The 27,830-nt window shown below is 43.7% G+C and overlaps 3 protein-coding genes across 8 annotated transcripts in view; 2 read left to right on the forward strand and 1 right to left on the reverse strand.

Moving 5' to 3' along the window:
- The window catches only part of CDC25C (cell division cycle 25C), a 40,676-nt gene extending 40,165 nt beyond the window's left edge, over positions 1–511 (reverse strand). The window contains exon 1 of the mRNA XM_070793661.1: positions 371–511. The gene's annotated coding sequence lies outside the window, so the exon portion shown is untranslated. The remainder of the gene's footprint in view (positions 1–370) is intronic.
- FAM53C (family with sequence similarity 53 member C) lies at positions 151–10,040 on the forward strand. Of its 3 annotated transcripts, none has more exons than XM_070793665.1 (5): positions 151–267; positions 3,591–3,820; positions 4,198–4,255; positions 5,396–6,180; positions 7,106–10,040. In XM_070793665.1, the coding sequence occupies exons 2-5, from the start codon at positions 3,743–3,745 to the stop codon at positions 7,361–7,363; spliced, it is 1,179 nt and encodes a 392-aa protein (XP_070649766.1). In that variant the 5' UTR covers positions 151–267; positions 3,591–3,742; the 3' UTR covers positions 7,364–10,040. The 3 variants fall into 3 exon arrangements, with proteins under 3 accessions (XP_070649766.1, XP_019820554.1, XP_070649767.1); XM_019964995.2 differs by lacking the exon at positions 151–267 and adding an exon at positions 591–722; XM_070793666.1 differs by lacking the exons at positions 151–267; positions 4,198–4,255 and adding an exon at positions 591–722.
- A 3,023-nt stretch (positions 10,041–13,063) lies between these two features.
- Positions 13,064–27,830, forward strand: part of KDM3B (lysine demethylase 3B) — a 57,591-nt gene continuing 42,824 nt past the window's right edge. For 3 of the 4 annotated variants that reach the window (XM_070793668.1, XM_019963501.2, XM_070793669.1), the window contains exons 1-2: positions 13,064–13,286; positions 25,541–25,708. In XM_070793668.1, the coding sequence (XP_070649769.1) occupies positions 13,089–13,286; positions 25,541–25,708 (366 nt within the window). In that variant the 5' untranslated portion in view covers positions 13,064–13,088. The remainder of the gene's footprint in view (positions 13,287–25,540; positions 25,709–27,830) is intronic. The other variant, XM_070793670.1, reaches the window with a different exon arrangement.

Raw genomic sequence — 27,830 nt, forward strand, 5'->3', positions numbered from 1 at the left:
CCTGGGCCCTCGTCGGATTTACAGTATTTTGAGTGACAGCTAGCTACACAAACAAGTGGAAACGGCCCGCAACCGTTACAGGTCCTGGGTTTATAAGGTTCGAGCCGATCCGGCAGCTGGAAGAGGGGCTCCTGGGACTCAGAGCAGGCCCTAATCGGCGCTTGGACTACGCCTCCCAGAAGCCTTCACGACATGGACGGGTCCTCTGCTGGGGGAAGGGGAATTCCTTCAGAGCGGAGGCCGTAGAGAGTGGGGGCAGGAAAACAGGTGAGAGGAACCCTGGCTAATTCCGTTATGCTGCCGAAATCGAGTTGGGGGGCGTACGTGGACAGATGTAGTAACAGAGGGCGGGGGCAATGACTTTGTTTACCTTCGACCAACACGGCCTCCCCCGCGGGTTTCGAGATTTGCGTTCGACTGGCCCAGTCCACCTTCGGCAATATTTTGCAGGGGGTGACTTCCTAGGGAGGAAATCACCCTCATCGCTAAATCAAAGAGCCCGGCCTCTTTCCGACGGCGCTAGCCAAGAAAGACTTTGCGAGAAAAACGACGCGGGGCTCGAGCCTCCACGGACGGTTCAGGGGGGTTCTCCCAACCCGAGCGATCTCTCCACTCTCCTCAGGGGCCCGTTGGTTCACGCCGGCGCCTTTTAAGGGCACCGTGGGGCGAACCGAGCGCTCAGAGCTGCTCCGGCCGCGGCCCTGGGAACTGGAGGAGCCGCGGTAGGTGGCGGAGGGCAGGTGGCGCTGGGGCCTCGGGGCGGGCACCTAGACCGTCCCTCCCTCCTTCCCTCTTTCCCCTCCCCCAGCCCGTCCGCCCGCGAGGCAGGGCCTTGCTGGCCGCCTCCGCGGGGAGAGCACGGGACCCGGTGGGGGAGGGGGTGGCGGAGTGTTAAGTCCCAGACCCTCCCGTCCCCTGTGTCCTGAGTTCGCTTCCCCGCGGCCAGATGATGGGAGCTGATTGGGAACAGGCGAGCGACAGCCCCCCTGAGCGTGCCCTGGCGCCCTCCCCCCCACCCCGAGGGGCTAGCGGACGCCCCATGCCCCACCCCGCGGGGACAGGCAGAGCAACCGATGGAGAGGTTTAAGATTGGAGAGGGGGGCCTAGCCTTTTGCTTCTTCACTGGGGTGGGGGGAGGGGTGCTCCCACTTGTCACCCCTATGCCCACCAGTGCCATATGGAGAAAAAGCAGTCAGATCCCCACATACCTGTTCGTGTGCCTCCCTGCCTCATGTTTTTCTTCAGTCTCCCCCAGAGCTGTGGGACTGGGACCTAGGGGGAAGGTCTCCAGGGGTTTTTGACTCTTTTCTTCCTTGGCCTGACTTGATCCTAGGTTATCCAGGTTCCAGCACAACCTCAGCATCCCTGAAACCCTTATGTCAGGGGTTACCGCCACCCAGTGGGGTGGGGGTCCAACCTTTATTTGAGGGACAGGTGATGGTGCAGAGAAAGCCTGGATTGAGAGTTGGGCCTGGTGGGGTTTGAGGGAGGGCCTAGCGGCCTGCTGCTCTGTGTTGGGCTTAGCCCCATGCCAGCTGTTAAGCTGAGAAGTTTTAACTTGTTTAGTGAACGTTCAGGGCTGTCTGTGCCCCTCAGATGCACAAAATGGAAGGGGAAGGAAGGCGGCAAGAGAGGGCTTCTTACACTTTTTTCTCTGCCTGCCTGAGAAAGAGGAGGCCCCTCGCGGAGCTGGTTTGCCTTCTTTTGTGTCCTGGTTTGATTCCTTATGGCTTCCGTTCTGTTCCCCCTCTCAGCCTGGCCTGTTTTAGGAAACTCAGACTGAAAGTATCAGTTGCGTGGTGGTAGTTGCATTGTTCTAATTACTGCCGTGTGTGGCCACATCCCAACAATTAAAATGCAGAAAAACACAAAATCACTCTCTTGATCCCAGAGAGGGCTGGAAGTTTGCTATTTGGCCAAATGCCTCATGAAAGCCTTGAAAGAGTTTGCTTTATTCCCTGCTTCTCATGGCTGGTCAGCCTGAGGCCTGGGGTCTCTGAGGGTAAAAGCCTGCCTTAGGTTTTCTCTCTGGTTGGTCTTTGAGGGCAGAGTTAAGAAACCAAGAGCAGAAGTGATACAAGCTTTAGCTTCTCCTACAAGAATGGGGGAAGCGGCTGAAGGGAGTGCTCAGGAAACTGGAACTTCAGGGTGGTAATAATAATTATGCATGAAAATATTATTTAACTATAGTGGTGGTTGACTTCTCCTGCCTCCTTTTTGCTTAAACTCCAAGTACATCGAAGTGTGTTTCTTTGCTTCTCTTTGTGGTCTGCCTCCCTCTGAGGTGGAAATCGAGTAGAGAGGATTCCCGCCGCCGCCCCCCCCCCCCCTTTTTTTTGGCCAGGGTTGAAAGTTATCTGCCCTCAAGGTCAAGCCTTTTGGGCTTTTCTTGGCATGTGAGTGAGGGAGGTTGATATCCAGCCAAATAAACCAACCCAATTGCTTTCTTCATCTTAATATTATCACTTGTAGCACCCTGAGGCTTTATAGAGCAACAAATAGGAAGGGTGAGAAACAGCAGTCTGTGTGGACTTCTGATTTGTTCAGGCCAAGTGGTATACTTCTTATGTTTGATATTTTGCATTATTATATTATCCCTGTGACAGATTAAGATTATTCTGCCCATTTTTCATATGGGTAAACTGAGGGAAAGAAAAGTTTGATGATTTGCCAAGACCATGACAGCAAATCGGATCCAGATTTGATTTCTTGATAGTTAGTTCTCTTTGCTAGCAAATGCTACTTACACTGTCTGATTGCTGTCTGCCTGCTGGTCATTTCTGGGAATAGGCAGAACAGTATGGAAATGTTAGATTAACTTCCCTCCTCCGTTGATTGAGGTCCCTCAGGCAATTGTGTGGGCTTGAAGCCTGTTCTCTGATAGAATTAGTTTGCTTCTACTGTAATTGACCATGAGAAAGAGTCTTGATTAATTGTATTCATGGTCTTTGAGTCAAATCAGGCTAAAAACTTAGTTGAATGAAGTTAGAGTTGTTGTTTTTAACATCTGTAGAGTTGAAATGTGAATGGAATTACCCTGGTAGCATTTTCTTGTCTTCTTATAAGAGAATATGTACAGTATCTGTTGGAGAACAATAATATCAGCTGTTGAGGATAAAGGAGAATATAATACCTTGTTTACTCTGGTTTGAAGTAGAAAGTCATTCCTATAACCAGTGCACTGTTACTATTTCTGTAGTTTAGGAAGAGGCTACCTCTTCTTGCTTTTGACTGGAAGATAAAATATTGGACTAATCAGGATGGAGATAACAATGTAGGCATTTCTCTCGTCTGAGCTCGTGGTGCTGGTATTTTGGGTAGGCAGAGCAGAGCACGAACCAGGTTAGGAGTGGCAAATAGGTTTCAACTTGCTTGCTAACTCCATTTTATTATACTGGTTATCCGGAGTGCCAAGTTGAGACTGTTTCTGAGGCTATGTTTAGGCTTAGCCGGAAAGAGCTGTGATCAGTTAATGATGTGTGCCAGAGGCCTGACATAGGGATGCTGGGGTATGTGTGCCTTGCATTTTCCATCTCTGGAGTAGGTACATCTCTAATATCACTTGGGGCTGATCCATCTGTAATTGGCAGACTCAGCAGGCATGACTGGAGAGGGAAGTCCCAATGGTGCTAGAATGGTGCTGCAGTGGCAGAAGACAGCTCACGAGTGAGGTCTGGAAGAACAACAGGGAAGACATCCATCATTTGCTCCAAAGTGTGCAAGTCAAATCCCGGGGAGAATCATGATAACCCTGATCACTGAGCAGCTACAGAAGCAGACTCTGGATGAGCTGAAATGCACACGCTTCAGCATCAGTCTGGTAAAAGACAGTCTTCCCACTTCTCTAAGACCCCCTCGCCCTTTCTTAGGCTATTTGTTGTTACTACTTCAGCCTTGTCCTGTGTTGTATGAATTATCGTACTTGTACTAGATGTGCCCACTAAAGGCTCAAAACCCAGCCCAAAAGGAAGAGGGCAGGGATTTTTTTTACTGTTAAGAGAAGGGCCACTAAAATTTGGGTGGAGAAAGGTTTGAGATACTGGAAGATGTGAATTATTTTACTAACTTTGAGAGGATAAGAGAACACTTAGATGTCCCTAATATCCCTATAGCCCATGAATTGCAGAGGGGAGCTGAAAGGGCTTCCTGGAACTCTGTCCTGATCTTGAATCATGATGGATATTCTGTGTCTCTTAGCCTTTGCCTGATCATGCAGACATCTCCAACTGTGGGAACCCTTTCCAGCTTGTGTCTGGTAAGACATTATGTGTACATTTGTGTGTATGCCATGCCTCCATCCACATGTTTCTTTTATTGGTTTTCCATAACCAGGTCTAACTAGCCTGCCTCCACAATTTTCTTACCAGGGTCAGCTTCTGAGATTGGTGCTTGTCTCCATTTTATTGCACCAGTATGGGAGTTATCTGTTTACCTTGCTCTTATTCTAGCCTTGTAGGAACTTTTGTAATCTAATTTTTTGAGTAGGGAATACAGTCACATTTCAAATTTTTTTAAATAGGAAAAGTGTTAATCTGAAAAAAGTCCCCCTTCCTTTTCTATCTACCTAGCTTCTATCACCTCCCTAAAAGTAATTCCTGTTATTAGTTTCTTGTCTATTCAACCAGAGTTTTTGTTTTTGTTTTTTTACAAATAGAAGCAAATATAAATTAAAATTTTTTTTATTCCCACTCTTTGAACACAAAAGGTTGCATTCTGTATATTTGGAACTTTCTTTTTAAACTAATCATAATAAGGCTAGAAGATCTTACCATGTACGTATGTTGAGTGTTTCCTTGTGGGTGGCCAGACCCAGAGGAACACAAGCACCATCAAAGGCTTTTCCCACTGTACCCTCCCCACCCTTGCCTTCACTAGGAATACAAGTGATCTCTTACCTGCTTGATGCTTTGACACATAGGAAAGGTAAAGGCTAAGGACGGAGAGTGTAGGCCAGGTTTCCGCAACTCAGGGCTTGGGGGTTGGGGGAGCAAAGAGCTCGGTGGAGTGGAGTGAAAGGTGAGCATGGCACACACACCTTTGCTTCTCTTGACTCATTCTACCTTTGACAGGGATTCGCAGGCAGCTTATGATTCTACATTTTTAGTTTCAGGTGGTTCCTCATAACGGAGGCACTATAGTCTGCTGGGTAAAAGACCTAGCTTTAGCATCGGACAGATCTGGTTCTGAACCTTGCTTTGGTCATTTGATTCCTGTATAACTGTTGGCAAGTTATGGAACTTCTCTCATCTGTGAAATGGGGGTAGTGATAGTACCTAACTCATGAAGTTGAGGGGAAACCTCACATAAAGTGCTCACTATGTTTTGTAGCACATAATAAGCTTTTGAAAATATATTAGCTATCATTAATTCTATCTTTATTATGAATGCCTTCCAGAAGGTGCTTCCTGGAGGGGCCTGCCCCACTGTTCCTGTGCCGAGTTCCAGGATAGCCTCAACCTCAGCTACCACCCCTCAGGCTTGAGCCTGCACCTCAGACCACCCAGCCCAGGAAGTTCCCCACAGGAGCAGTCCCTCTCCCAAGTCCTAAGCCCTGAGCCCCCAGACCCAGAAAAGCTTCCTGTGCCCCCTGCCCCTCCATCTAAGAGGCACTGCCGCTCACTCTCAGTGCCCGTGGACCTGTCTCGCTGGCAGCCAGTGTGGCGGCCCGCCCCCTCCAAGCTGTGGACTCCCATCAAGCACCGGGGCAGTGGTGGAGGGGGTGGGCCACAGGTGCCTCACCAGAGCCCCCCAAAGCGGGTCTCCAGCCTCAGGTTCCTCCAAGCTCCCAGTGCCTCTTCTCAATGTGCCCCAGCCCACAGACCCTACAGCCCCCCTTTCTTCAGCCTAGCCCTAGCTCAAGATTCCTCTCATCCCTCTGCCGCCTCCCCACAAAGTGGCTCCTGGGAGAGTGATGCTGAGTCCCTGTCACCTTGCCCACCCCAGCGCCGCTTCTCCCTGTCACCCAGCCTGGGCCCACAGGCAAGCCGCTTCTTGCCCTCTGCCCGGAGCTCCCCTGCATCCTCCCCAGAGCTGCCCTGGCGACCTCGAGGCCTGCGCAATCTTCCCCGAAGCCGCTCACAGCCTTGTGATCTTGATGCCCGCAAAGCTGGGGTCAAGCGGCGCCATGAGGAGGACCCTCGGCGGCTGCGGCCTTCCTTGGACTTTGACAAGATGAATCAGGTGGGACTGGCAAGACCAGGGAAGCTGGGATGGGAGTAGCGAAGACTGTTCGATTTTCACTTGTAAGGTGTCCTTTAGCTCCGGGCCCTCCTGACATGGCCTCTCTTGGCACTCCTGTCTGCCTGAGCCTTGGCTAAGGGTGGTCTACCATCTCAATTTGCCCAGGATTATCCTGGTTTTAGCATTGAAAGTCCTGTGAAATTCTTCAGTTCTGGGAGTTGCAGAGAAACTCAGTGGACCCATGTTAAACCTTCCAACAGAGATCCCAGATTGTCCTACCGGAGGCATCTTCCCTCTTTATGCATGGCTCAGAAAAGCCCCATCAGTGCCCTGCCCCTTCTCATGCAAGGCTGGTTTTGTCCCTTGCCCTTCACTGCTTCACGTGGGCCTGGGAGGGCTTAAGCAAAATAGGCTGCTGCATCATTCATTCACTCAACAAATGTTTTTTGTCTTCCCAGTATGAGTACAGTTGTTGTAGGCACTTGCCCACTCTTTTCATATTCTTCTTTGGGACCACTGGGTCATAAACCGCTTTGAGGACTTACTCACTTATTCATAGTCATTCGTTCAAGCAGTCAACAAATGTTATTGAATACCTACTACGTAACAGACTCCGACTAGGCACTGGCAATATAGGAGTGAAACAAGCTGTCAATCAGTACTCCTACACACATGAAGTTTATAAACAGGCTTCTAATCTTGAATCTGATAGAAACTATGGGCTCTTTTCCTCAAAAAAATATGCATGTACACTGAATTTTCAAAATTTTATCTGGGAGTTCATGACCTCACCCTAACGCATAGGACTCCTGCTTTCAAGGGTAACCAAGAGGGGTACTTTGAAATACAGCTTGGGCAGGGTTCTCTGGGAAGTTAACATCTCTCTTTGCCTTAATTTTGTTTGTTTGTTTGTTTTGTTTGACAGAAACCATACTCAGGAGGTCTCTGTCTCCAAGAAACAGCCCGGGAAGGCAGCAGTATCTCTCCACCGTGGTTCATGGCCTGCAGCCCCCCACCCCTCTCTGCTTCCTGCAGCCCCATTGGGGGTTCCTCCCAGGTGCTGAGTGAAAGCGAAGAGGAAGAGGAGGGGGCCGTGCGGTGGGGGCGGCAGGCGCTAAGCAAGCGGACACTGTGCCAGCAGGACTTTGGGGACCTGGACTTGAATCTGATTGAGGAGAACTAAAACTGAGAGGCTACTTCCTGGGGCCACACAGACTGACTCTCTTATGGCTACTAACAAGTGTCGAGGTCCCAAGGCTGGGGGCCCAGCCTGGGAATGGGGGTGAATGGAGGGCTCCGACTCAGGGCAGCCGGAAATCTTCTCGCTCCAGGAAGCTCGACTATGCCGAGAGACTGGCCGGGACAAGATAAACGGAGCTGGTGGCGGGAGGGACAGCCCCAGAGCAGACCCTTCCCATGGCGGCCCTGAGTGTGAGTATCCCTGCCACCGAGAAAGCAATGGGCAGGGACGGAAGGGGTCTGCCGACCCCAGCTCGGGGAATTTCACTAGCCCCTTTGCTTCAAAGGGCACTTGTGTCTTAGAATTTGGCCAGGGTGGGGGGTTCATTCAGCCTCCTTGGAGAAATTGTGTGAGAGTGTGTGAGTGCATGAGAGTGCTCGAGGAAAGGTGTGTTTGGGTAGCTTTAGGGAAGGAAGGCAGTTGAAACCTAACAGCAGAGCACCGCAGTACTCCCAGGATCTTAGGTTTTCACGGGACAGCAGGCTTGTTTTAGGAGTCGGGGTTCTAAGGAGCTCTGGAAGCAAGCTTGTAATCTGTTAGCAACAGTGGCTCTGCAAAGGATTCTATTTGGGGGTCCTCAACTAATGGTCTTTTCCTCAGGCCCATACCTCCCCTAGATAGATCTAGTATTGGCTGGAGAGGGTGCTGCATATTGATTCTGAGCTGGCTTTTTTTTTCTTATCAGATTGCCAAGGCTGGATACAAGTTGCCTATCTCACTCACTAAGTAGATGCAAGCACATGTGGGCAATTAAGGCAGGGCTGAAGGGCTCCATCTCTTTCTTTCCCTTCCTACTGATGGGACCTCTTTTCCCTCTTACTTTCTGCCCTTTGAGGGTCAAGAAGAAGGAAGGAAGCCCCTGTATGGAGGCTGACCTGCAGCAGAAGTAGTGTTCAGTCCCCAGCAGGCATAGGTGAGTGCACCCCAGCACTGCCCTTTTGAAGCAGACTGTAGAGAAACTTGTTATAAGATCCAGGCCTAGCCATTTTTTCTGAGTTGGTTGAGAAAGAGGAAGGGGATGTCAGCATTTACTAGTTTGCTCATCTTCCACTCCTGCCAGGAAATGTTTATTTGCCTCTAATTGGCCCTTAGAGACCTCAGGGAGGTTGAGGCTCACTGAGGGATTGGCTGAGGATGTGTAAAGCAGACTGTGAGAAGCAGCTGGGAGTTTGTTGTTGCTGGATTGAATTTCTTTTATTGTTTCACACCCACAACTTGGGCTCAGCAACAGGTCTCAGTGGCCACACTGATGGGTTTAAGGATTTCAGAAGCTCTATAGGGCTGGCTCCAGGGGAGATGCATACTGAAGCTGCTGCCATAATGGCTTTTGAGGCTTTGTCCAGCTTTGCTTAGACCCTGCAGGACCAAATTAGACCTGCCCTTCCTGTTTATTGGAAGAAGGGCATTTTCCCAGGGTTTTGTAGGAACCAGTTGCTCATGTTAGGAAAGAGGACCTATGTGTTTTCTTCCTTATGGATTTGAACTTATGGTTTTCTGGGTCTCCCACATGCTGGATAGGAGCATCAGTGAGGCCCTAGCATCCTTGCCTCCACTCCCGAGGAGATGGCTATGTCTTCTTCAGCCTCCTGCCTTTAGAGGTTCTACCCCTCCAGGACTCCTTCCCTTCACCTGCTAGTTTGCACGAGTTACTAGTGAGCTACCAGGTCTGTAGGGGCCTGAGAGAGGTTCTCTGGAGAATCCAAGGAAACTGTGAGCCCAGGAGTTGCCCCTCCTTGGTTTTATCCCTCCCCTTTCTGTTCTCGCTCTTTAGGCCATAATTTCCCTGGTGCCAGCTTCTTTTCCTCCTGGGCCATCCTCATGCCTGGGCTCTCTGCTGCAGATTGTGCCAGCTTACAATAGGCCACTGGTAATGTCAGGGGGTTCTCTGCAGGCCCAAAGCTGAAGAAGTGAGGGCAATAATTTCTGCCTCCACCCTGGCTTCCTCAAAACCCTAGGGCACCATCCCTAAGGGAGAAGGTCTATAGATGCCATATTTGAATTCCATTACTTTAAGATCTGGAAAGTTAAACTAGCTGGAACTATTGTTTTGCTTCCTAATCTAAGTACCTGTGGCCCTTGGACAAGCCTTTTCGAGAAGTGGTTTATTTTGCTTTACATGGTAGATCTGTATAAACCAAATGCTATTTTTCAAAGCATTTGGACTGCTGACCATTTAAAAGCAGCCTGTGATTGCTTCTTTTGTAAAGCAAGCAACCTCCCTCTACTTTAGCTGTTTTGACAATTTGGATTTTCACATATTGGGCTTACCCAGAGTGGAACACACCTCTGCAGTGGTTGACCCTGGGTAGACATCTGCATCTGTGTTGTGTGTGTGGTGTGGCTGATCAGTAGGTGAGTATTCCTGCGTGTGTGAGTGAAGCCACTCCCAGGCTGGTGCTCTCCTCCTGTGCCCGGTGACTGCCCACTGGCAGCTCCAGCTGCCCTTCACTCCCACCTGCTGCCAAAGTCCCTGTGCTAATGGGATTACAAATACAAAAAGTGGAAAAATTTTTTCGTAAACTTTGTTTTATATTAAAAAAAATCCATAAGTCTGTGTGTGTTAAACATGAGGTCCTGCCTCTGTGGCTGTGTTTGAAAAAATAAAGTTTTATTAGAATAATCCATTTTCCCAAGCAACCTTGTGTACTACAGTGTTGTCTTCCTTTCTTCACAAAGAAAGGCAAGGAGGAAGTGGGGAGAAGGCCACGCAACTCTTCCAGCTGCTTTTTCTATGACATGGCTGAACTTTTGCCCCTCGAGGACAGTATTTGGTCCCTGGGCCCTTTGCAGCCACAGTAGTTATATCCTGTGACCCAGCTTCTGTTAAGACCTCAGTTATTTCTGGCAGTCTGATTTGGTCTCCTGTTTCCCTGGTACTTATAGCCATCTCTTCTTACCTCCTGTCACTCTCACTTCCAGCAGGGTGAAGTCAAGTATTAATCCATTCTTCCTCCCTGAGAAATGCTAGATGGTGCAATTAGAAACTTGTCTAGAATGGTTTGTAGGCTTTGGGAAGTATGGAGAAGGCATAATACGGACCTTGTCCAGGAGTGTCTTTTCAGAGTTTTCATACATTTTGTTGTGGAGAGCTGGAGATAAAGTTGTCAAAATTCAGAGTCCAAAGACCTCAGCAATTTCACCATCCTGAAAATACTGGTTTTGGAAAACTACCCTAGCAGCAGAGCTGCTTTTTTGCTCTAGAAGGTGGTATTTTCCCTAATGCTTCAATTTGGAATGTTCATTTGCTGAAAGAAGCTGTGTGGCTCACTCTCTCTCTCTAGACCTTTCTATTCCACCCTTTCTTCTCCCTCCGTTAGCATTCTTCCAATGTGTGTGGGTGAAGTGTAGTTGCTTAGAGAGCTAGGCAGGAGCCTCTTGTCCCTAAGGCATAGCCTTTCTTTACCAGTTGTAGCAATGACTTGCCAGGCAGCAAGAAGAGTCAAGTTGCTTAGCCTCCGACCCAGTTTTCTGCTTCAAATTGGTGACACTCATCACTGAATACCAATGAAGTGTGCAAGAAGACAGGATTGGCTTGACTACCTGGAGGAGGAACTTTGAGGGGATGAAAAAACACCCTGAAAAGAGTGGGAGTTGTCACCTATCCTGGAAACAAAGTAAGAAGGGCTTTGAAGGGGGTAGGGCTATAGCATGTGGTTAAAGAATCTCAGAATCACAGGTTCGTTCTTTGTATAAAACTGCTGTTATGTTTCGCCTACTGTTTGAGCAGGGTTAAGGCCTGAACAAACTTACTTCCCTCTGCTTTTTTTCCTTTCTGGTCAGTTTTTTTGTTGGGTTTTTCTACTGTTTATTTTCTCTGAAGGCTAGTGTGATTTCATTTTCCATTGCTGAAGCATAAGAAAGAATATAAACTTTATGAGGGTTTTGTTTTATTCTTTGAAAACTTACTGGCTTATGAAAGTGTTGCCATATTTGTGAATTAATTATTTATTTTTTGTCTTTGCTTTCCCATTCCTGAGCTTAGGCACAAAGACACCACTTGTGTCTGGTGCTGTGAGAAGCTAGCTTTGGACAGTGGGACAGTAATAAGAGCTCCCCATGAGAGAAAATCCCAGCAGTGAATTTTAATGGAAAATCTACAAGGCAGCTAGGTCATGTATGGATTCATCTCTTTGTCTCTTACCAATTACAATTTGTGAGGAGTGTGTTTTAAGAGGTGTCTCGGCCCAGAAAAACCAAGAAAAACTGAATCAGGCCTCAGATTGGCTATGGAAGATGGACACTATAGGGAATAGGGAGAGGAAAAAATCCAAATAAATGTTTCCTTGGTGCTCCATAAGGTTAGTTCTAGAATGGCTTCACTGGATGTTGTACTTTGACTGAAGCCAATAACTGGTACTTCCCTCTGGCCCCCAACCTTTGCTACAAGGCAAGTAGGTCAAAGGTAAAGAAGATTATGGACAGATTTCTAGGTAGGCACATAAGTCTGGAAAGAATGCTACTGCTCTTAATTGTCTGTGCGTCAGATCAGTGAAAGAAATGGGTACTTTTAGGGTAGTAATCATGGATTAATACCATCTTTTCCTGGTTTGTATCTACTTCCATGTATACTCTGCATCCATAAGATTATGGAACTTGTGCTAGTCTCTAACGTGACCAATGTTAATGACTGAGATTTCTCATTGCCCAGTGTAAACAAAAATCTAGGCAAAAGATATCTCACTATCTCCCCTTCTCTACAGCCACTTTTCTGACAGGAGTATCAGTCTTCCATGCCTATGAATTCAGATAGGAGTGATGGGGTTTTCTTTGTCCCCAGCTCCACTTATTTCCATGGTAAGATGTACTTTGGTCTCTTTCCAGTTCCCTTAAAAGTTGAATTGAGAAACACCTGGACTTAATAACATTGGCTGATTTGGAAGCAGGAAGAAGCTCCACTAGGATATGTCAGACTATTGAGATGTTGGAAGCACGTTGGCCTTCAGCCAATATAGAGTGGCATTATCATATACAATGGGTATAAAACGTTGGTCAATTGGAAAGGGACCTATGAAGTATTGGTAATATATAATGAAATGGTACCATGTTATGGACAAGTGAGAAGAAAGATATTGTGTCCCATGGACCAATGGGAAGTTTCCTAAAAGATAAGGACAGGAGGGTAGTGCCTATTTTCAGGCTTGGAAATCAGTCAGGTACTGGGGCACTAACTTCTTATCTCAGAATATCAATTCTCTAGGTAACTTGCCCCTCAGCCACCCACCCCAGTTAAAGTCTTTGGTATACAAGGAGGGTAAGCTAAAACCTCAGATTAAGGGGCCCCCTAAGGGCAATATGGCACCAGGATGGTGCCAAGGGAAACTGAAGGACCCGCCCACTTCCCCACCCCGGCCGAAATTGCAATTCCCCTCCCTGCCGCAGGGGGCACTGCAGGCCCCGGGGAGGTTGGGGCGGAGCGCTGCGAGGGGCCCGGAGCTGCCGGCCCGCTCCGAAGCGCGGGGGGCGCTGTGCGGGGCCCGGGCTGCGGCTCCGCTCCCGGCCACGGGGGGCGCTGCGCGGCGCCGGTGGTTGGTGGTGGCTGTTGGGGGGGGGTGGGGGGGAGCCGCGGCCGCGGGTGGTGCGGAGGGAGGCCTTGCGGGCGGATCGGGAGATCGGCGGCGGAGGTGGTGGGAGGCGGCGGGCGGGAGCACGGGTCCGGCCGGCCCTGGCGATGGCGGACGCGGCAGCCTCCCCGGTGGGCAAGCGGCTGCTGCTTCTGTTCGCGGACACCGCGGGCTCGTCCTCGGCCTCGGTCCCCGCGGCGGCGGCGGCGGCGGCGGGCGGAGATCCGGGGCCTGCGCTGCGCACTCGGGCCTGGCGGGCCGGCACGGTGCGGGCCATGAGCGGGGCGGTGCCCCAGGACCTAGCGGTGAGTGGCGGCCGAGGCGGGCACTCGAGGCCGGGGTTGCACGGCCTGCGGGCGGCCTCCCCGGGGGCCTTTGTGAGGGGGCGGTGGGGTGGAGGTGACCCAGTTCCGCGCCCCCAGATCTCCTCAGCGCCCCCCGCCGGCTCCTCAGCACCCCGAGCTCTGGCCAGCATGGCTTCCGCGTCGGGGTGCGCGCCCCGGTTTACCCCGGGGGGGCAGCCAGGGCGCTAGGAAATGCTGCCTCCACCCGGCAGGCCCCGCCTCCTGAGCGACCCCTTTCTCAGCGCCCCCCCCCCCCCCCCCAACACTCATAAGGAGCAGGCTCTAGCACCCTGGGTTCCGGGGCCCCTTAGAGTTCTGCCCGTGTGCCGCTGCCCCCTGGAAGAAGCGGACCTGTAGTCTCCAGCCTCTCGTGGGAGACCTGCGCCCTGTTCCCTTCTTCCCCGAGCCCCGAATGGGGCGGGAATGTGGGCACTTGTGGGAGATCGAGAGGCTGCAGTTGAAGCTGCTCAAAGCTTTTTTATCTGGCAGTTACTTCCTCCTCGTCTGAGCCAGACTCGGCCTGGCTGTCTCCAGAAAGGCCAGCTCTCTTCAGACTCCTCTGTCTTTGCGCTTCTGGGTGACAGGAGCTGCCGTAGTGGCTGCTTTTGATAAGTTTGAGATCTGTCTTAGCAGCCAAATGGGGCTGTTGGGTGGTGCTTTTTATCTCCTAGCTGGGCAACTCCCCCAAACCTTGGGAGAGGTTTTGTTTTGAAACTTTGTGTTGGGGCATGGCCACTTTTGAATACTTGTCTTGGTGTATTTTGTGATTAAAGTTGTTCAGTAATAGAACTTAACTAGCATTCGTGTCCGTGATGCGTTATTTTTGTTAATGTAGCTACAAAATGTTGTCTTTGAACTTTGGCAAGCCTCTTTAGTTCCTCATTCTGATAGCGGCCCTAGGTTCTGTGTTGAGATAAGGCTGTGAAAAATAGGGGGATTCTTTTAGATTGTGATAGATCCGCAGGCAGAAGGAAAATTTTCTTGATGAACTTGCTTTTGCAGATATTTTTTTCGCTGTAAACGGGAATTCATTTTGTAAGATTTGATGTTAACATTGCAGGTTTCTGATACTCATTTTTCTACCTACCGATCAGTGGTTTCAGACTCCCCGCCCCGCCCCATATAGAAGTCTTCTGGGTTTTGCTTACGGCTGGCTTTGGCTTTAAGAAAAAGGCTGCTTGGACATTTATGAGGCTTTAGTGGGGCGAATTTTTAAAGAGATATCAGGAATGTAATAAGGTGAAGAGGATGATTAAGCAAGGAGATTTGGAGTTAAATTCCTTTGCTATTTCTTTAGAAGACTGCTTTTTAGGTTAAGACTGGGGGAGAGGTGTCCCTCCTAGATCCAGTAATTTACCACCTTGAATGCAAAACTTAGGTTGAGATCCACTATTAAATCCATATTTTGACCTAAAAACTTAGTCTGTCCTAGCCTTTCAGTCGAAGTTTTCGGTTCTAGTTGTTTCCTCCATCAGATGAATTGCTAATGAGCTCTGCACCTGAAATGGCTACCCATTCACTTTGTTGTTTGCTGAGCTCCCAAAGGGCAGTGGTTTTTGAAGCTCACGGAGATGCTGGACACCTGCTAAGCTAAATACTGAAGAATTGTGCCACTGGGCCCATGGCACTGGTTACTCAAACCAAGTAAAAAGTTTCAGTGATTCAAAGCAAAGTATTACAACTGTGTTGAGGTCTTGGATGGAGATGTATGCATTTAGAAGCAAAGGCAGTTTGGGGTTTTAAGAATAGGCTTATGCTTGTCTCGTATGTATAATCAAGGAACATAGATGAGAAAAAAAAGCGACAACAAAACTCAGCCTTTAAAATATTTTACTAGCTTGCAAAATTGCTCAAGAATTGCTGCTGTGATGATGAGGTTCAGTTAATGACAACAACTAATATAGAATCAGAACTGTCCGTTTGTTTTCCTTTTTCATTAAAGAGATTTCCTTTGGACCTTTGGCATGTGTGCCTTTCCAATTTTGCACCACACAACCGTAGTAAACACAACTGTCTTCCAATCAGAAGTGTTCTTCCTGTACTCAAGGGTGGAGTTTGCAAGCAGCTGGCCTGTGATTGGACAGATTTTCATTCAGTTATGTTTAAGATGTTTTCAGGCATGCCTGGTTTTGAGTAATGCATGGCAGGGCGCCCCCTGTTAAGGATGAGTAATTGAGGGTTGAATGAATGAGTTTTTGAAGTGATTGCAAACACTTTGCAATTTTAGGCTCCATTAATATCCTCTTTCTAAATAATTTTGATCCAGAAGTCTTTCAAAATGTAGTCCTGATTCATTAATGAACCCCCCCACCTTTTTTTTTTGGAAAGCATTACTAAAGCCATAAGTTAGGATCTTGATCAAGAGTTTTGTTGAAAAGAATTTGATAGCTGGGCATTTTCCTCACCAAAGCTATGCTGAGAAATAACTACTGAGATTTTGAATTAAGTAGTTAAACATCTTTTTTTCCTTTCCCTCTTCCATGTAATAGTAACTTTATTTGTATTTCAAAATAGGCTTGTTATATTTGAAAAAAAGTCTAGTTGCAAAATTAGTATTATGGATTTTTATGCCTTTCTAACGCTGTGTCCTCTTTGTGTTCTGGATCGTTATTGGTCCGTGTAAGTGACAGAGACCTTGGGACCTTCACATATGTAGCCATGGTAAATACACAGATACACAAAAACATAGATTTTCTTTTGGGGGATAATAAAAGCAAAACTTGCATTTTGCAGAATGTCAAAATGCCAAGAGTATACACAGGAAGGTCAACAATCTGCATCCTTTAGCAGCTTTCACTTGTTGAAGAAGCCTTGTGTGTCTTCTTAATACTGGTACAAAAATACAAAAACATCTCTGTCTACACAAAAGGTGGGGTTTTTTTTTTTGTTTGTTTGTTTTTAAGCAAATGCTATCATACTGTGCAATATCTGTAACCTGTGTCTTTTTTTTCTTTCCATTTAACATTAGACCATGGGCATCAGTACCCATGACCTTACTTATCATTTTAGATAACTACATTATAGAATGGATATACAATGATTTATTCAATCATTTCCCTTTATGATGGACATTCAAGGTATTTTAAATTTTTTAGCACTTACAATGGAGTTAGTATCCTTGTACATATGTCTTTATGTAATCATGGTTTTATTTCTAGGTTAGCCATCCAGGAGTGAAATTGTTGGGTTAAGGAGTACATGTATGTATTTTTATTTTATTAGGTAATGCCAGTTTATTTTCCTGTGAGATTATAGCGTTTCATACTCTGACCCACATGCAGGTAGTGCTTGTTTCTTTTCATCCTTGCCATCTCTGGTGTCATCAGTCTTTGTCATTTTTTGTAATCTGATGAGTGAAAAATAGTATCTAGCATTTTTATGACCACTGATCTTTTTCTGTGTTTATTAGTCTCTTACATTTCTTTTATGAGTTATTTATGCCAAGTTTTTGCCTGTTTCAAAAAATGGAAGTTTTCTTATTCTGTTCAAGTTCTGTATTTGGCACATTAATCCCTTTACCTGTCAAGAGTATCATTTCTCTCATTTGCTTTTAACTTTGTTTAAGGGTTGCTTTGCCACATAGAAAAATAAAATGTTCCTATCAGCAGGTCTGTTAGACCTTTCTTAATGGCTTCTGGGTTTAATTGCTTGGGAAGAAGACACCCACCCTCACCCCTGCCACCTTGAGCCTGTATAAATATTCTTCAAATTTTCTTTCTAATGTTTCATTTTTTTACCTTTAGATCTTTAGTCCATCTGGAATATTTTTATAAGTGGCATGTGTGGTGGACAATGTAACTTTTCCTACTGAGTAGGAACCACTTGTGGCAACACCAATTTTATTAACTAAACCATCCTTTTCTTTCTATGTGATAGAATTAAATTATGCTTTTAGTAGTCATGAATTGTTTTGAATGTATATCTTACCTGTCTCAGCTATCCAGAACTTGCAACAGGAGTAAAAGCATATCTGCCTTAATTTTTTTAACCCTTTAATTTTTTCATCTTTATCTAGAGGAAAGGTGGGCTCTAAAGTACTCCTTTTCTTTGATTTGAGTTGGTGTAATAGATGTGGGAGTGTCAAGGCTAGTACCATATTTCTTCCGTCTGGTAATCTTCCAAGAGGAGTGAAAGCATATCTGCTTTTTTTTAAAAAAAGAAAAAACTCTTCCTGCAGACTCTCCTCTTTGTCTCAGAGTAGGTGGACTTTAAAATAGCTGTCTAGTTTGTTTCTAGATAATGTAATAATTTGCAGTGTACAATTTAATATTATTTATTCTCAACCTAAGTTCACACATAGAACTTCAGCCCTAATTGAATTAGGAGGTCAGCCTTTAATGATTATCCATAAGTGTTCTTTTCTTGCTTATAATCCCTAAGCTAAATAAAAATCTGAATAATATTGTAGTACACTGTTTATTAAAGTCAGTAGAATATGTTTTGTGGATCAGTGTATGGTTTAGAGAACTTTAAATAAAAATGAGATGGTGCAAAAGAATGGTTAAATGTGAGGCCATCTACACACACTTTTCATCCTAACTCTCCTCTTACAGCAGGAGGTCTGTTTTTGAAACATTGAGCCACTATTGAATTTTTTAGGCACTCAAGTGCTTTGTGTAAGTTGCTTTTTAAAGTTTGTCTTCGTTTATGTGTGTATGTCATTTTTGATACTTCTATCTTACTGTCTTTGCATTCTATTTATTTCAAGACTACAATGTGTCCACCAGTGGTCACACTGTACACTGGTCATTTTGTCCAGCATCCTCTCCCTTTACTGTACAATCAGATTTTTTTCTTGTTTATTATGCATTTGTTTCTAAGAGTTGTTTCACTAACTCTCCATCTGTCAAGGACTCATTCCCTCCTTTAGTACTCACTTGCCTAGTTCTCTTCTCCACCTTCTTGTTGATTTAGTTTCCCCTCCACCCGCCTAAATCACGGGTAACTAACATGGCATTTTCTGTTAGTGATTTTCTCAGCAACAGCTGGAGTGGGTTCCAGTAGGCTTTGCTTCCTCAAGGCCTGGGGGACACAACACCTGTTGCTGTTTCTCAGTTTTCCACTGCCTTTGACAGGTTGGTGGTTTTTAAGCCCTCCTCATCCCACTGTTCCTACTGCTAAAGTGTCTTTTACCCTTCTTGCAGTTGGATAAAACCTGCCTGATTAAACAGTGACCTCGATTAGTTTTGCAAGGGCAGGAGCTCTGGGGTGGGGTGGGGGGTGGGCGGTTGTGTCTTCAGGGGTAATCAGGCTCTAGGGAACTGATTCTCACTAACCAAACTCTTGAGACTGATTTGTAAATCCACATGTAATGTTATTAATTTACAATGGGAGATAAACCTATCCAGAGATCTGCACAGAGCCCCCTCCTGGTCTACTCAGGAGACCAAATTACAGATAAGAGGGATCCTTGTCCTGCAAAGAATCAGACAAGGAAAGCTGGGCGTTGCCAAATGGATATTTACAACATGCACTCTTGCTGATCCTCTGCTTTCCTAGTGCTTTCTAAGTGTTTTATACCTCTTTTACCCTTTGCTTTTGATTTTGTCGTCCATTGAAATCCTGTAAAGAGAAAAGAACACCTCTATCAAGTCTTTCTAAATCCCAGTGTTCTTCCTTTATCACTTGGTGAGATACTTCTTTTGTAATATTTATTAATTTTTCTCGGTGTAGATACATAAGCATATAGCTTATCTGCCCTTCTAGATTGTAAGTTCATCAAGAACAGGGAACATGTGCATTTTTACTATTCACCTTAAGTAGAATATTTAGAAGCCAGTATTACGTCAACTTTTATTTCTGATTTTTTATTTTGTTTATTATGGATTTTCTACTCGGTGGCCCCCTGTATTTAACTTGATCTTTAAGGTTTTTTCTTTTGTATATTTTTACTGATATTGACTCACTACTGATTTTCTTCTTTATATGATTGGATTTATATTTGGGACCCCCATCCAAGGTACATTGTCAGTTGGTTTTTTGTGATTTACATCAGAGTTGTTAGATGTGTTTTGTTTTTCTGATTTTCAATTAATAAATGTCTAGTATACAAAATGTAGAAGTTATTTTAATAAAGCCCCTGTAGAATCACAACGTATTAAAAACTGCTATGTTTGGTACATAGTCTAATGTTTTTTTAAGTTGAATTCATACTGTATTTTCAGTTTTGAGTTTTTCTTTTAACTTAATATGTCAGTTATTTTCATGTATTACCAAAAAATTTTGTATTTTAGGTGATTTTAATTTTTTGTCATTTTTTGTATTTTCCACAGATAACATGTGTTGCTTTCGTAACTGAAAGAGAAACAATAAATGCTCTCAAAGAAATCTTATAGTTTTTATTGACTGGCTAATTTATTTAACTGCTCCTCTTTCATTGGATACTGAAATTGTTTCAGATTTTATGCTTTATTAATATTTCTGTGATGAACATTTTTGTGAATAAAGCCTGTTCTGTGTTTACTATGACTTCCTAGGATTATTGCCAGAAATGCTATTATGGAAATACAGGATATATACATACTTAAGATTCTTGATATATGACAGTTTTTTTTTCCTTTGAAGTCATTCCAGTTTATATTCTGACCAGTTATGAATTTGCTTAAGAAATGCATATTTATCAGAAGCCCAAGGTCCACTAGGCATTTCACATTATTTTATTTAATTTTACCACAGTTCTGTGAGGTATTTACTGTCCCTGTTAATAGACAAAGGAAGTAAGGCTCAAAGAGGCTAAAGTAACTTGCTCCCACAGCCAAGAAATGGGGAAGTAGGGGTGCAAATCCACATCTTTGTGATTCCTCTGCACCTAAAACCATTTATTTACACACACACACACACACACACACTTTGTATTCAGCTTATTTCTGTGCTCAGTTGCATTTGACTGTTTGCAACCCCATGAACTGTAGCCCACCAGGCTCCTCTGTCCATGGAATTTTCCAGGAAAGAATACTGGAGCAGGTTGCCATTTCCTACTCTAGGGGATCTTCTTGACCCAGGGATCTAACCCTTGTCTCTTGCACCTCCTACATTGGCAGGCAGATTCTTTACCACTGTGCCACCTGGGATTCTAATATCATTTGTAACAGTTCATATTTCATTTAGAATGTAGTTAGAAAAACTGGAAAAGAAAAGTTAGGAACCTTGGAAGTTAGTTTCCATTTTCCTTACCTTCTCATAGTCATTACCATATCCTGTTATTTTTATCTCTAATTTCTCAAATATGCTTTTCATTCATACAGTCTTGATCTAGATCTTGGTTTAGGCCTTTTACATCTCTTACCTGGGTTTTCATCACTTTATAATTAGTCTCCTTGCCTCCAGTTTCTTGCCTCTATGAGTTCTTTTCAAACCTGATCCCAAAGTTAATTCTTTCCTTTAAAAAAAAAAAGTTAATTATATAAATAATATGTCTAAGGACAAAAAAGGAACATTTACTAATATTACCTTATTATCAGATAATACTATTACTTCTCCTATCCCAACCCTTCTCCTATCCTCCCAACTCCCTAAAAAATCTGCAGCTTGCTTTTTTCCATATAATATATCTTAGAGTTCTATGTTCATCTGTTAGATACATCTCATTTTTAAAACTTCCTTATCCCATAATTTGAATAAAGGATGTTTAATACTTTGTAATTTCTATTTTGATTTCCTATTTAAACAGTATTGAGAAATTTTTCCCCTCAGATGGCATTATCTTTCTAAAATGCACATGAAAGATGTCTGTGTATATCATCATTTTCCCCACCCCGCTTAAAACAATCAAACCCTCCCCCAAGGCCTATAGAAGACAACATAAACTCGCATGTGTCCAGGGCCAGGCTTGTGAGAAATAGCTGGGCGACAGACTGAAGGGTATAGGGGGGATTGACTGCTGGAGAGTTCAGACATACCAACAGAACCCCCACTCTGCTGACCAAACAAGAACCTTTGCCACCAGGTTTCAATTTATCATCCGTTAACAGGCCAACAGAACACTTTACAGCTTACTAGCTGCTACATCCTCCTCCTAGAACACTGAATCTGCTCTTAGGTTTCTCTGCTTTTGCACCTGCTGCAGTCTTTCTCTCCCTTCTCTGCCAGAAGAATACAGTTTGTCCTTTGAGATCCAGTTTGTATAGCACTACCTCTTCCATGAAACCTTGTTTCCCAAAGCATATACCCTCTCTAATATGTTCAGTCTTTATTACTGCTCTTATTACATACCTCTGTAATAATTTCTGTACCTCTCTGTTGGCTTGCTCATCTAGGGTTTGATTCCTTCCTGCCAAGTGCTACCTTATTCACCTTGATCTTCTTGGCCCTGGCAAGTGTTTTGTGCACATGCACACACACACACATATTTCTGAGGCATTCTGTTTTTGTTGAGTGAGTGAATAAATAAATACCTTTATTAATTGTAGTAAGAATGGCCTTGGGGAGGACCAGAATCCAAACTGATTATTATATAATTATATGGTTAGCATGAACATTTGTATTACTCAGACTACTACTGTCTGATTTTATCAAACTTAGGTTAACTTACTTGATTTTTTAAAAAATTTATTTCATTTTAATGTCACTGAAATGAATGTGCATTACATATAGATCATAAAAGGGATTTTGAAATGCAAGTAAGCATTTTACCACTAACTCTCCTTAACTAAGGAAATATTTTACACATTTAGTCCTTAGGCTCTAGCTGTACAATAATAACTTTTTGCAACTTTAGTAGTAGAAATTTTAAAAATACTTGAAAAAAACTAAACGCAAACTGTTTTAGTTCTGTCCAGATTATCAACCTGCCTTGGCCATCTCTAACTCAGTCCAAGCACTACCATTGATTTTTGTTAGCTTATATCCCTTCTTCCTGTTTTGTGACCTAGCCACTGCCATTTTTAAAAAATGTTTGTTTGTTTGGCTGCACTGGGTCTTAGGTGCAGCATGTAGAATCTAGTTCCCTGATCAGGGGTAGAACCTGGGCATCCTGCATTCTGAGCATGGAATCTTAACCACTGGACCACCAGAGAAGTCCCTGGCCATTACCATTTTAAGAGTTCCTGTTCTGTGTACTTTGACCTGAAATGATTCTTCACCTTATATATTCTAACTCTTTCCATCTCTAGCTAGGAGGTGGAACAGAGTGCTAGGGCCAGAAATAAGCCATAATACTGGTAGAACATGTTTATATATACACATTCCATATTGCTCTCAAAACAAATTTGTATTGCTAGCCTAGAGCAGTTGTTTGATCCTAGAACATACAGCACTGTGGTTGCCAAGTTCAATACTTCATTCCTTTGCCCAGGCAGGTTAGGAAATAATTGCCCTTAAATTAGGTGAAATATGGCTTTCAAATATTTCCGCTCTTCCATGGTGTTTTCAGATGTGTTATGATAGAATTCCTGAATACTAACATTTAAAATGTTCAAATTACTATATAAAGAATTAAAATCATTACAGCTTTGATAACAATGACTTCTTTTAGTGTTGTCCTTATATTTGGATGTTGGTATGATTTAGAGTTTTGTGACTCATATGTTGGCTTCCCAGGTGGCACTAATGGTAAAGAACCTGCCTGCCAATGCAGGAGACATAAGAGCCGCTGGTTCCATCCCTAGGTTGGGAAGGTCCCCTCGAGGAGGAAATGGCAACCCACTCTAGTATCCTTGCCTGAAGAATCCCATGGACAGAGGAGCCTGGCAGACTACAGTCCGTGGAGTCGCACAGAGTCAGACACGACTGAAGCAATTTAGCACCAGCACCAGCACCATGTTGGTTTTTAAAGTAGTTGGCAGATTACCACTGTACATGGCACCTAGCTGTCAGGCACCAGAGAGCCTCAACCTCTGGTTTTCTAAGCTATGCCCAGAAGAGCACTCAAGGTCAGATTCGACCTAGGATTTCGACAGCCTCTGTTCCTTTTCATGACTTGGAAGGCCTTCAGCCATTGCCTCCTCTGGACATCAGTTATGACACCACTGAACAGTAATGGGACTGCTGTTCTCCTAGTCTTTGGTTCAAAATCCAAGTCATTTTTGAGTTTTCCCTTACTCTTATTCCAGCCAGTCATCGTGCTTGTTGATATGACTCATCAACTCTCATGAGCCCTGGTCACTTCCTTCCTTGTCTCACTGCTCCCACTCTAGGTCATGTAAGAACACCCACTGTTCCCCACCCCACTCCCATCTAAACCATCTTCATCCACTAAGTAGCTGAACTGTCCTGAAACAAACTGTTCTGCTTATGTTTTGACCTCAGAAACCTTTTACTGGCAGTTGCATGTATACACATTCACACACACACATACGTATCTCCCATTGGCAGATGTATGAACCCAAGTTTTATCCCAATATTTGGTGTCTTCCACATTGACTATTAATCTTTTTAGTCTCATTGCCCACTCCTTCCCCACGGGGTGCTGTAGCTCCTGGCCGTCCTAGAACTTGATTGGGACTTTTTTTGGGGGGGGGACTTTTTTTTTTAACCTCATTCCATATCACTCCCTTTGCACACCTGAAGTGATCTCTCCTGCTTCTGAACATTCCCTATACCTTATTTGTTTTATCTTATGGCATGTTATTGCCCAAGTAGTGCTTTACAATTGACCAAAGTACTTTTGAATCTATTACTTTATTTAGTCTTCACAACCAGTCCATGAGGTATGTTTTATCACAAAGGAAGAAACCAAGACTTGAGAAGCGAAGAGCGACTTGGTCAAGTTTTCAGTTAAAACTAACATCTTAAGATTAAGACGGAAATCCAAGCCTTCAGGAACATAAGCCCCAAGCTTTGTTCATTACTGCCTTTCTTGTTTCCTGAGTCTGTACTTAAATACAAGTTTGAATACATCTCTTTCCAGTTGTCAGCAAGTTACTTAAAGTTGTATATGATTCCCCCAGAACACGTATTAATATATGAATGAGCCCCTTCATTCATATATTTTTTATATATATATATATATATATTATATTAAATATAATGCAGTTTAATGTTCTTTCTCTGTGAAAATCATGCTTCCCCTTTTGAGCCTTATTTTCCCATCACTTTTTTTTTAAGTAGATGTGAAACTTAGTATATTACAAGTAATAAACCTAGAGCTTTGTGTGATTAATTTAATTGCCCTACATTGTTTCCTTTGGAAGTGTCATATGAGAAATTTCTTGTAGAGCCAAGGGTTGGAAAAGTGTTGCTTCCATGAGATACTGCTTTGTGTTCTCCTTTTTAGACAGTGAAGACAATGCAGCTGACCTCTCCATTTCAGATAGGCCTTTAGGAAGCTCAGAGCCAAATCAGTAATCCTTCATTCATCATATATCCCTCAGTCATACAGCTGTATAGATCCTTATTCTCTTCATAAGTTTTCCCTCTTTTTATACTTTAACAGTGACTTCCTATTGTAGTTTGCTTAGTCCTGATTTGCAAATTTATATTTTATCATTTTCTTGCATCTTTCCCAAAAGCCAACTAAAATTCTTTGAAGTAGGCTATAAGTACTCTATGCTATGCTATGCTAAGTCACTTCAGTCGTGTCTGACTCTGTGCGACCCCATAGACGGCAGCCCAACAGGCTCCCCCGTCCCTGGGATTCTCCAGGCAAGAACACCGGAGTGGGTTGCCATTTCCTTCTCCAATGCATGAAAGTGAAAAGAGAAAGTGAAGTCGCTCAGTCATGTCCAACTCTTAGCGACCCTATGGACTGCAGCCTACCAGGCTCCTCCATCCATGGGATTTTCCAGTCAAGAGTACTGGAGTGGGGTGCCATTGCCTTCTCCTATAAGTACTCTAGCCTTTATTAATTTTAAAAGTTCACAATAGAAGTGTAAAAAATTTGTCTTTCCACCTATTAGACTATGAGCTCCTTGAGACCAGTGTTCTAGATTCCTTTCCGTATTCCTGAACCTAGCATAGGGCCTTATACATAGTAAGCCCCCAGTTAGTGTGCTTAGATGTAAATTGGAAGCTAAGAGTTATAAATCTCAGTAGGATTATGGCTAGAAATTACTAACTGTAAATAACTAATGCCCCCTCAACTCTGTACCCTCTTCTCAGAGTGAGGATGAGACCAATTTCCTGGCTCTGAAGTAAGATTGGTTTTTATTGAAATCCATTAAAAGAAGTTAAAAACAAGTTAAAAGTTTTCAAAACAGGAAGTTTGTGTTTGTTTTTATATTATAGTGTTGGATTTTTTCCAATGTAACCTTAAGATGACTTTTTGTCTCTTTTTCTAGATCTTTGTAGAATTTGATGGCTGTAACTGGAAGCAGCACTCCTGGGTTAAAGTTCACGCTGAAGAAGTTATTGTACTTTTGCTGGAAGGGTCTCTAGTATGGGCACCTCGGAAGGACCCAGTCCTCATCCAGGGCACTCGAGTCTCAATTGCACAGTGGCCAGCCCTGGTGAGTGACTTTTATTGGCTAAAAGCATATTTGGGTTTTATTCCTATTCGATATGGTATTTATGCAATAGCTAAACTCTTTAGAATTCCCCAGACTCTAATGCTTTGTCCTTAACAGGCTTTTATTCTGAAGTTACTGAAGCAAAAATTGGGAGAGATCTCTTCTCCTGTGCCTTCTGAAATGTTTTATATTAAGTAATATTTGATACTTTGTTTCTAAATAATTTTTCACCTTTCTTTTCTCATAATAATATTATGAAACAATGTAATTCTTAAAGTCTATTTTTTCCCCATAGAAACTGTTTTTTTTCCAGCTTCAGTGAGATAGAATTGACATATAACATTGTATAAGTCTGTGTACAATGTGATGATTTTATATTTATAGTGAAATAATGATTACAGTAAGGTTAACAGTTCTGTGTCTCACATAGTTACATTTTTGTGTATGTGGTAAGAACTTTTCTTTTTAGCTTTGCAGAACAAGAACATTCTAAAAATCTCAATAAAGTATAATAATCTCATTGTTTTATAGAGTACCTTCCTACATATTATCTAATTTGCTTCTCACAACACATACATGGTAAGAACTTTTAAGATTTGCTCTCTTAGCAACTTTCAAGTATACAATACAGCATTTTAACTATGGTCACCGTGCTGTACATTAGATCCTCAGAATTTACTCTTCTTATTACTGTAGCTTATACCCTTTGACCACTTTTACCCATTTCCCAGACTCCCCCCACCCCTGGCAGCCACCAATATATTCTGTGTCTATGAGTTCAGTTGTTTTATATTCCACATGTAATTGAAATCATACCATATCTGTCTTTCTCTGTCTGACTTATTTGACTTAGCACAGTGCCCTGGAGATTCAGCTGTGGTATTGTAAGTGGCAGAATTTCCTCCTTTTTTATGGCTGAATAATATTTCATTGTGTGTAATATTTATGTGTGTGTGTATGCACCACATTTTCTTTACCCATTCATTCATCACTGGACACTTAGGTCGTTTCCTTGTCTTGGCTATTGTAAATATTGCTGCAGTGAACATGAGGGTGCAGATATCTCTTCTCTTCAAGATAGTGATTTCATTTCTTTTGGATAAATACTTAGAAGTGGGATGTTGAATCACATGGTAGTTTCTGTTTTTAATTTTTTTGAGGAGCCTCTGTACTCTTCTCTGTAGTGGCTGCACCAGTTTACATTCCACTGATGGTGCAAGGGTCCCCCTCTCTACGTCCTCTCCAGTAGTACTTGGTGTGTTTGTCTTTTCACATCCCCAGTGATGGTGCAAGGGTCCCCTCCTCTTTGTCTTTCATTTTAGGTATGAGGTGATTACTCACTGTGGTTTAGATCTGCATTTCCCTGAATTTAGTAAGGTTGAGTCCCTTTTCATGTACCTGTTGCCCATTTGTCTATTTTTGGAAAAATATCTATTCAGGTGATATGCCCATTTTTAAATCAGACTATTTGTGACGAGTTTTTTTGTTTTTAGCATTTTAAATCACCCATTTATTAGTTGGATAAGTTAGAAGCATAGACACTTTGTGTGCTACTTCTTAGCTCAGACTCTCACAAGGCAAAAATCTAGTTCTCCTATGACTAACCAAATTAAATAATGCTCAAAACAGACATTTTTAACGTACTGATTATACATATCGTCGCTTACTGAACTCTTTTCATTTGTTTTTAAGGCCACTTTCCAGTTGAACTTTTAGAAGAAGCTCAAATTGATTTTGGTCCCTGGGTGACTTTTGTAGGCAGGTTATTTATGAAACACTAAATATGAATTTACCCATACATTTTTATATCACTGATCATTTTAGAAATCTCACAAAGGTTTCAAGAGTTCTAGAGATGATAATGGTGTAACTTTATTCTGAGAGCTTACTGTAATGTAACCCTCTTGAAGCCTGACAAGATTAGTTAGATTGCAAAAGAGAATAAGGAATTTCTTACTCTTTGTATCCTTTTTAGCTGTTAATAAGGCTATTGAGCTGACTTTATGCTCTAGTTTGCTTCATATGATTATTTGAGGGCAGATGGTGGGTTAGGAATGACTCTCAGAACTTATGCTTTAGCTTATTTGTATTTACTGAGCTGAAAGATATATATTAATAATGG

This window comes from Bos indicus, chromosome 7, assembly GCF_029378745.1.
Source record: "Bos indicus isolate NIAB-ARS_2022 breed Sahiwal x Tharparkar chromosome 7, NIAB-ARS_B.indTharparkar_mat_pri_1.0, whole genome shotgun sequence".
In the NCBI taxonomy this organism is placed as follows: domain Eukaryota; kingdom Metazoa; phylum Chordata; class Mammalia; order Artiodactyla; family Bovidae; genus Bos; species Bos indicus.

Excerpts from the sequence above, each read along its gene's own strand:
- FAM53C (XM_070793665.1), top strand. The coding sequence starts at position 3,743 with ATGATAACCCTGATCACTGAGCAGCTACAGAAGCAGACTCTGGATGAG. Across the intron at positions 3,821-4,197 it reads CACGCTTCAGCATCAGTCTG|CCTTTGCCTGATCATGCAGA; the intron begins GTAAAAGACAGT and ends TGTGTCTCTTAG. Across the intron at positions 6,181-7,105 it reads ACTTTGACAAGATGAATCAG|AAACCATACTCAGGAGGTCT; the intron begins GTGGGACTGGCA and ends TTTGTTTGACAG.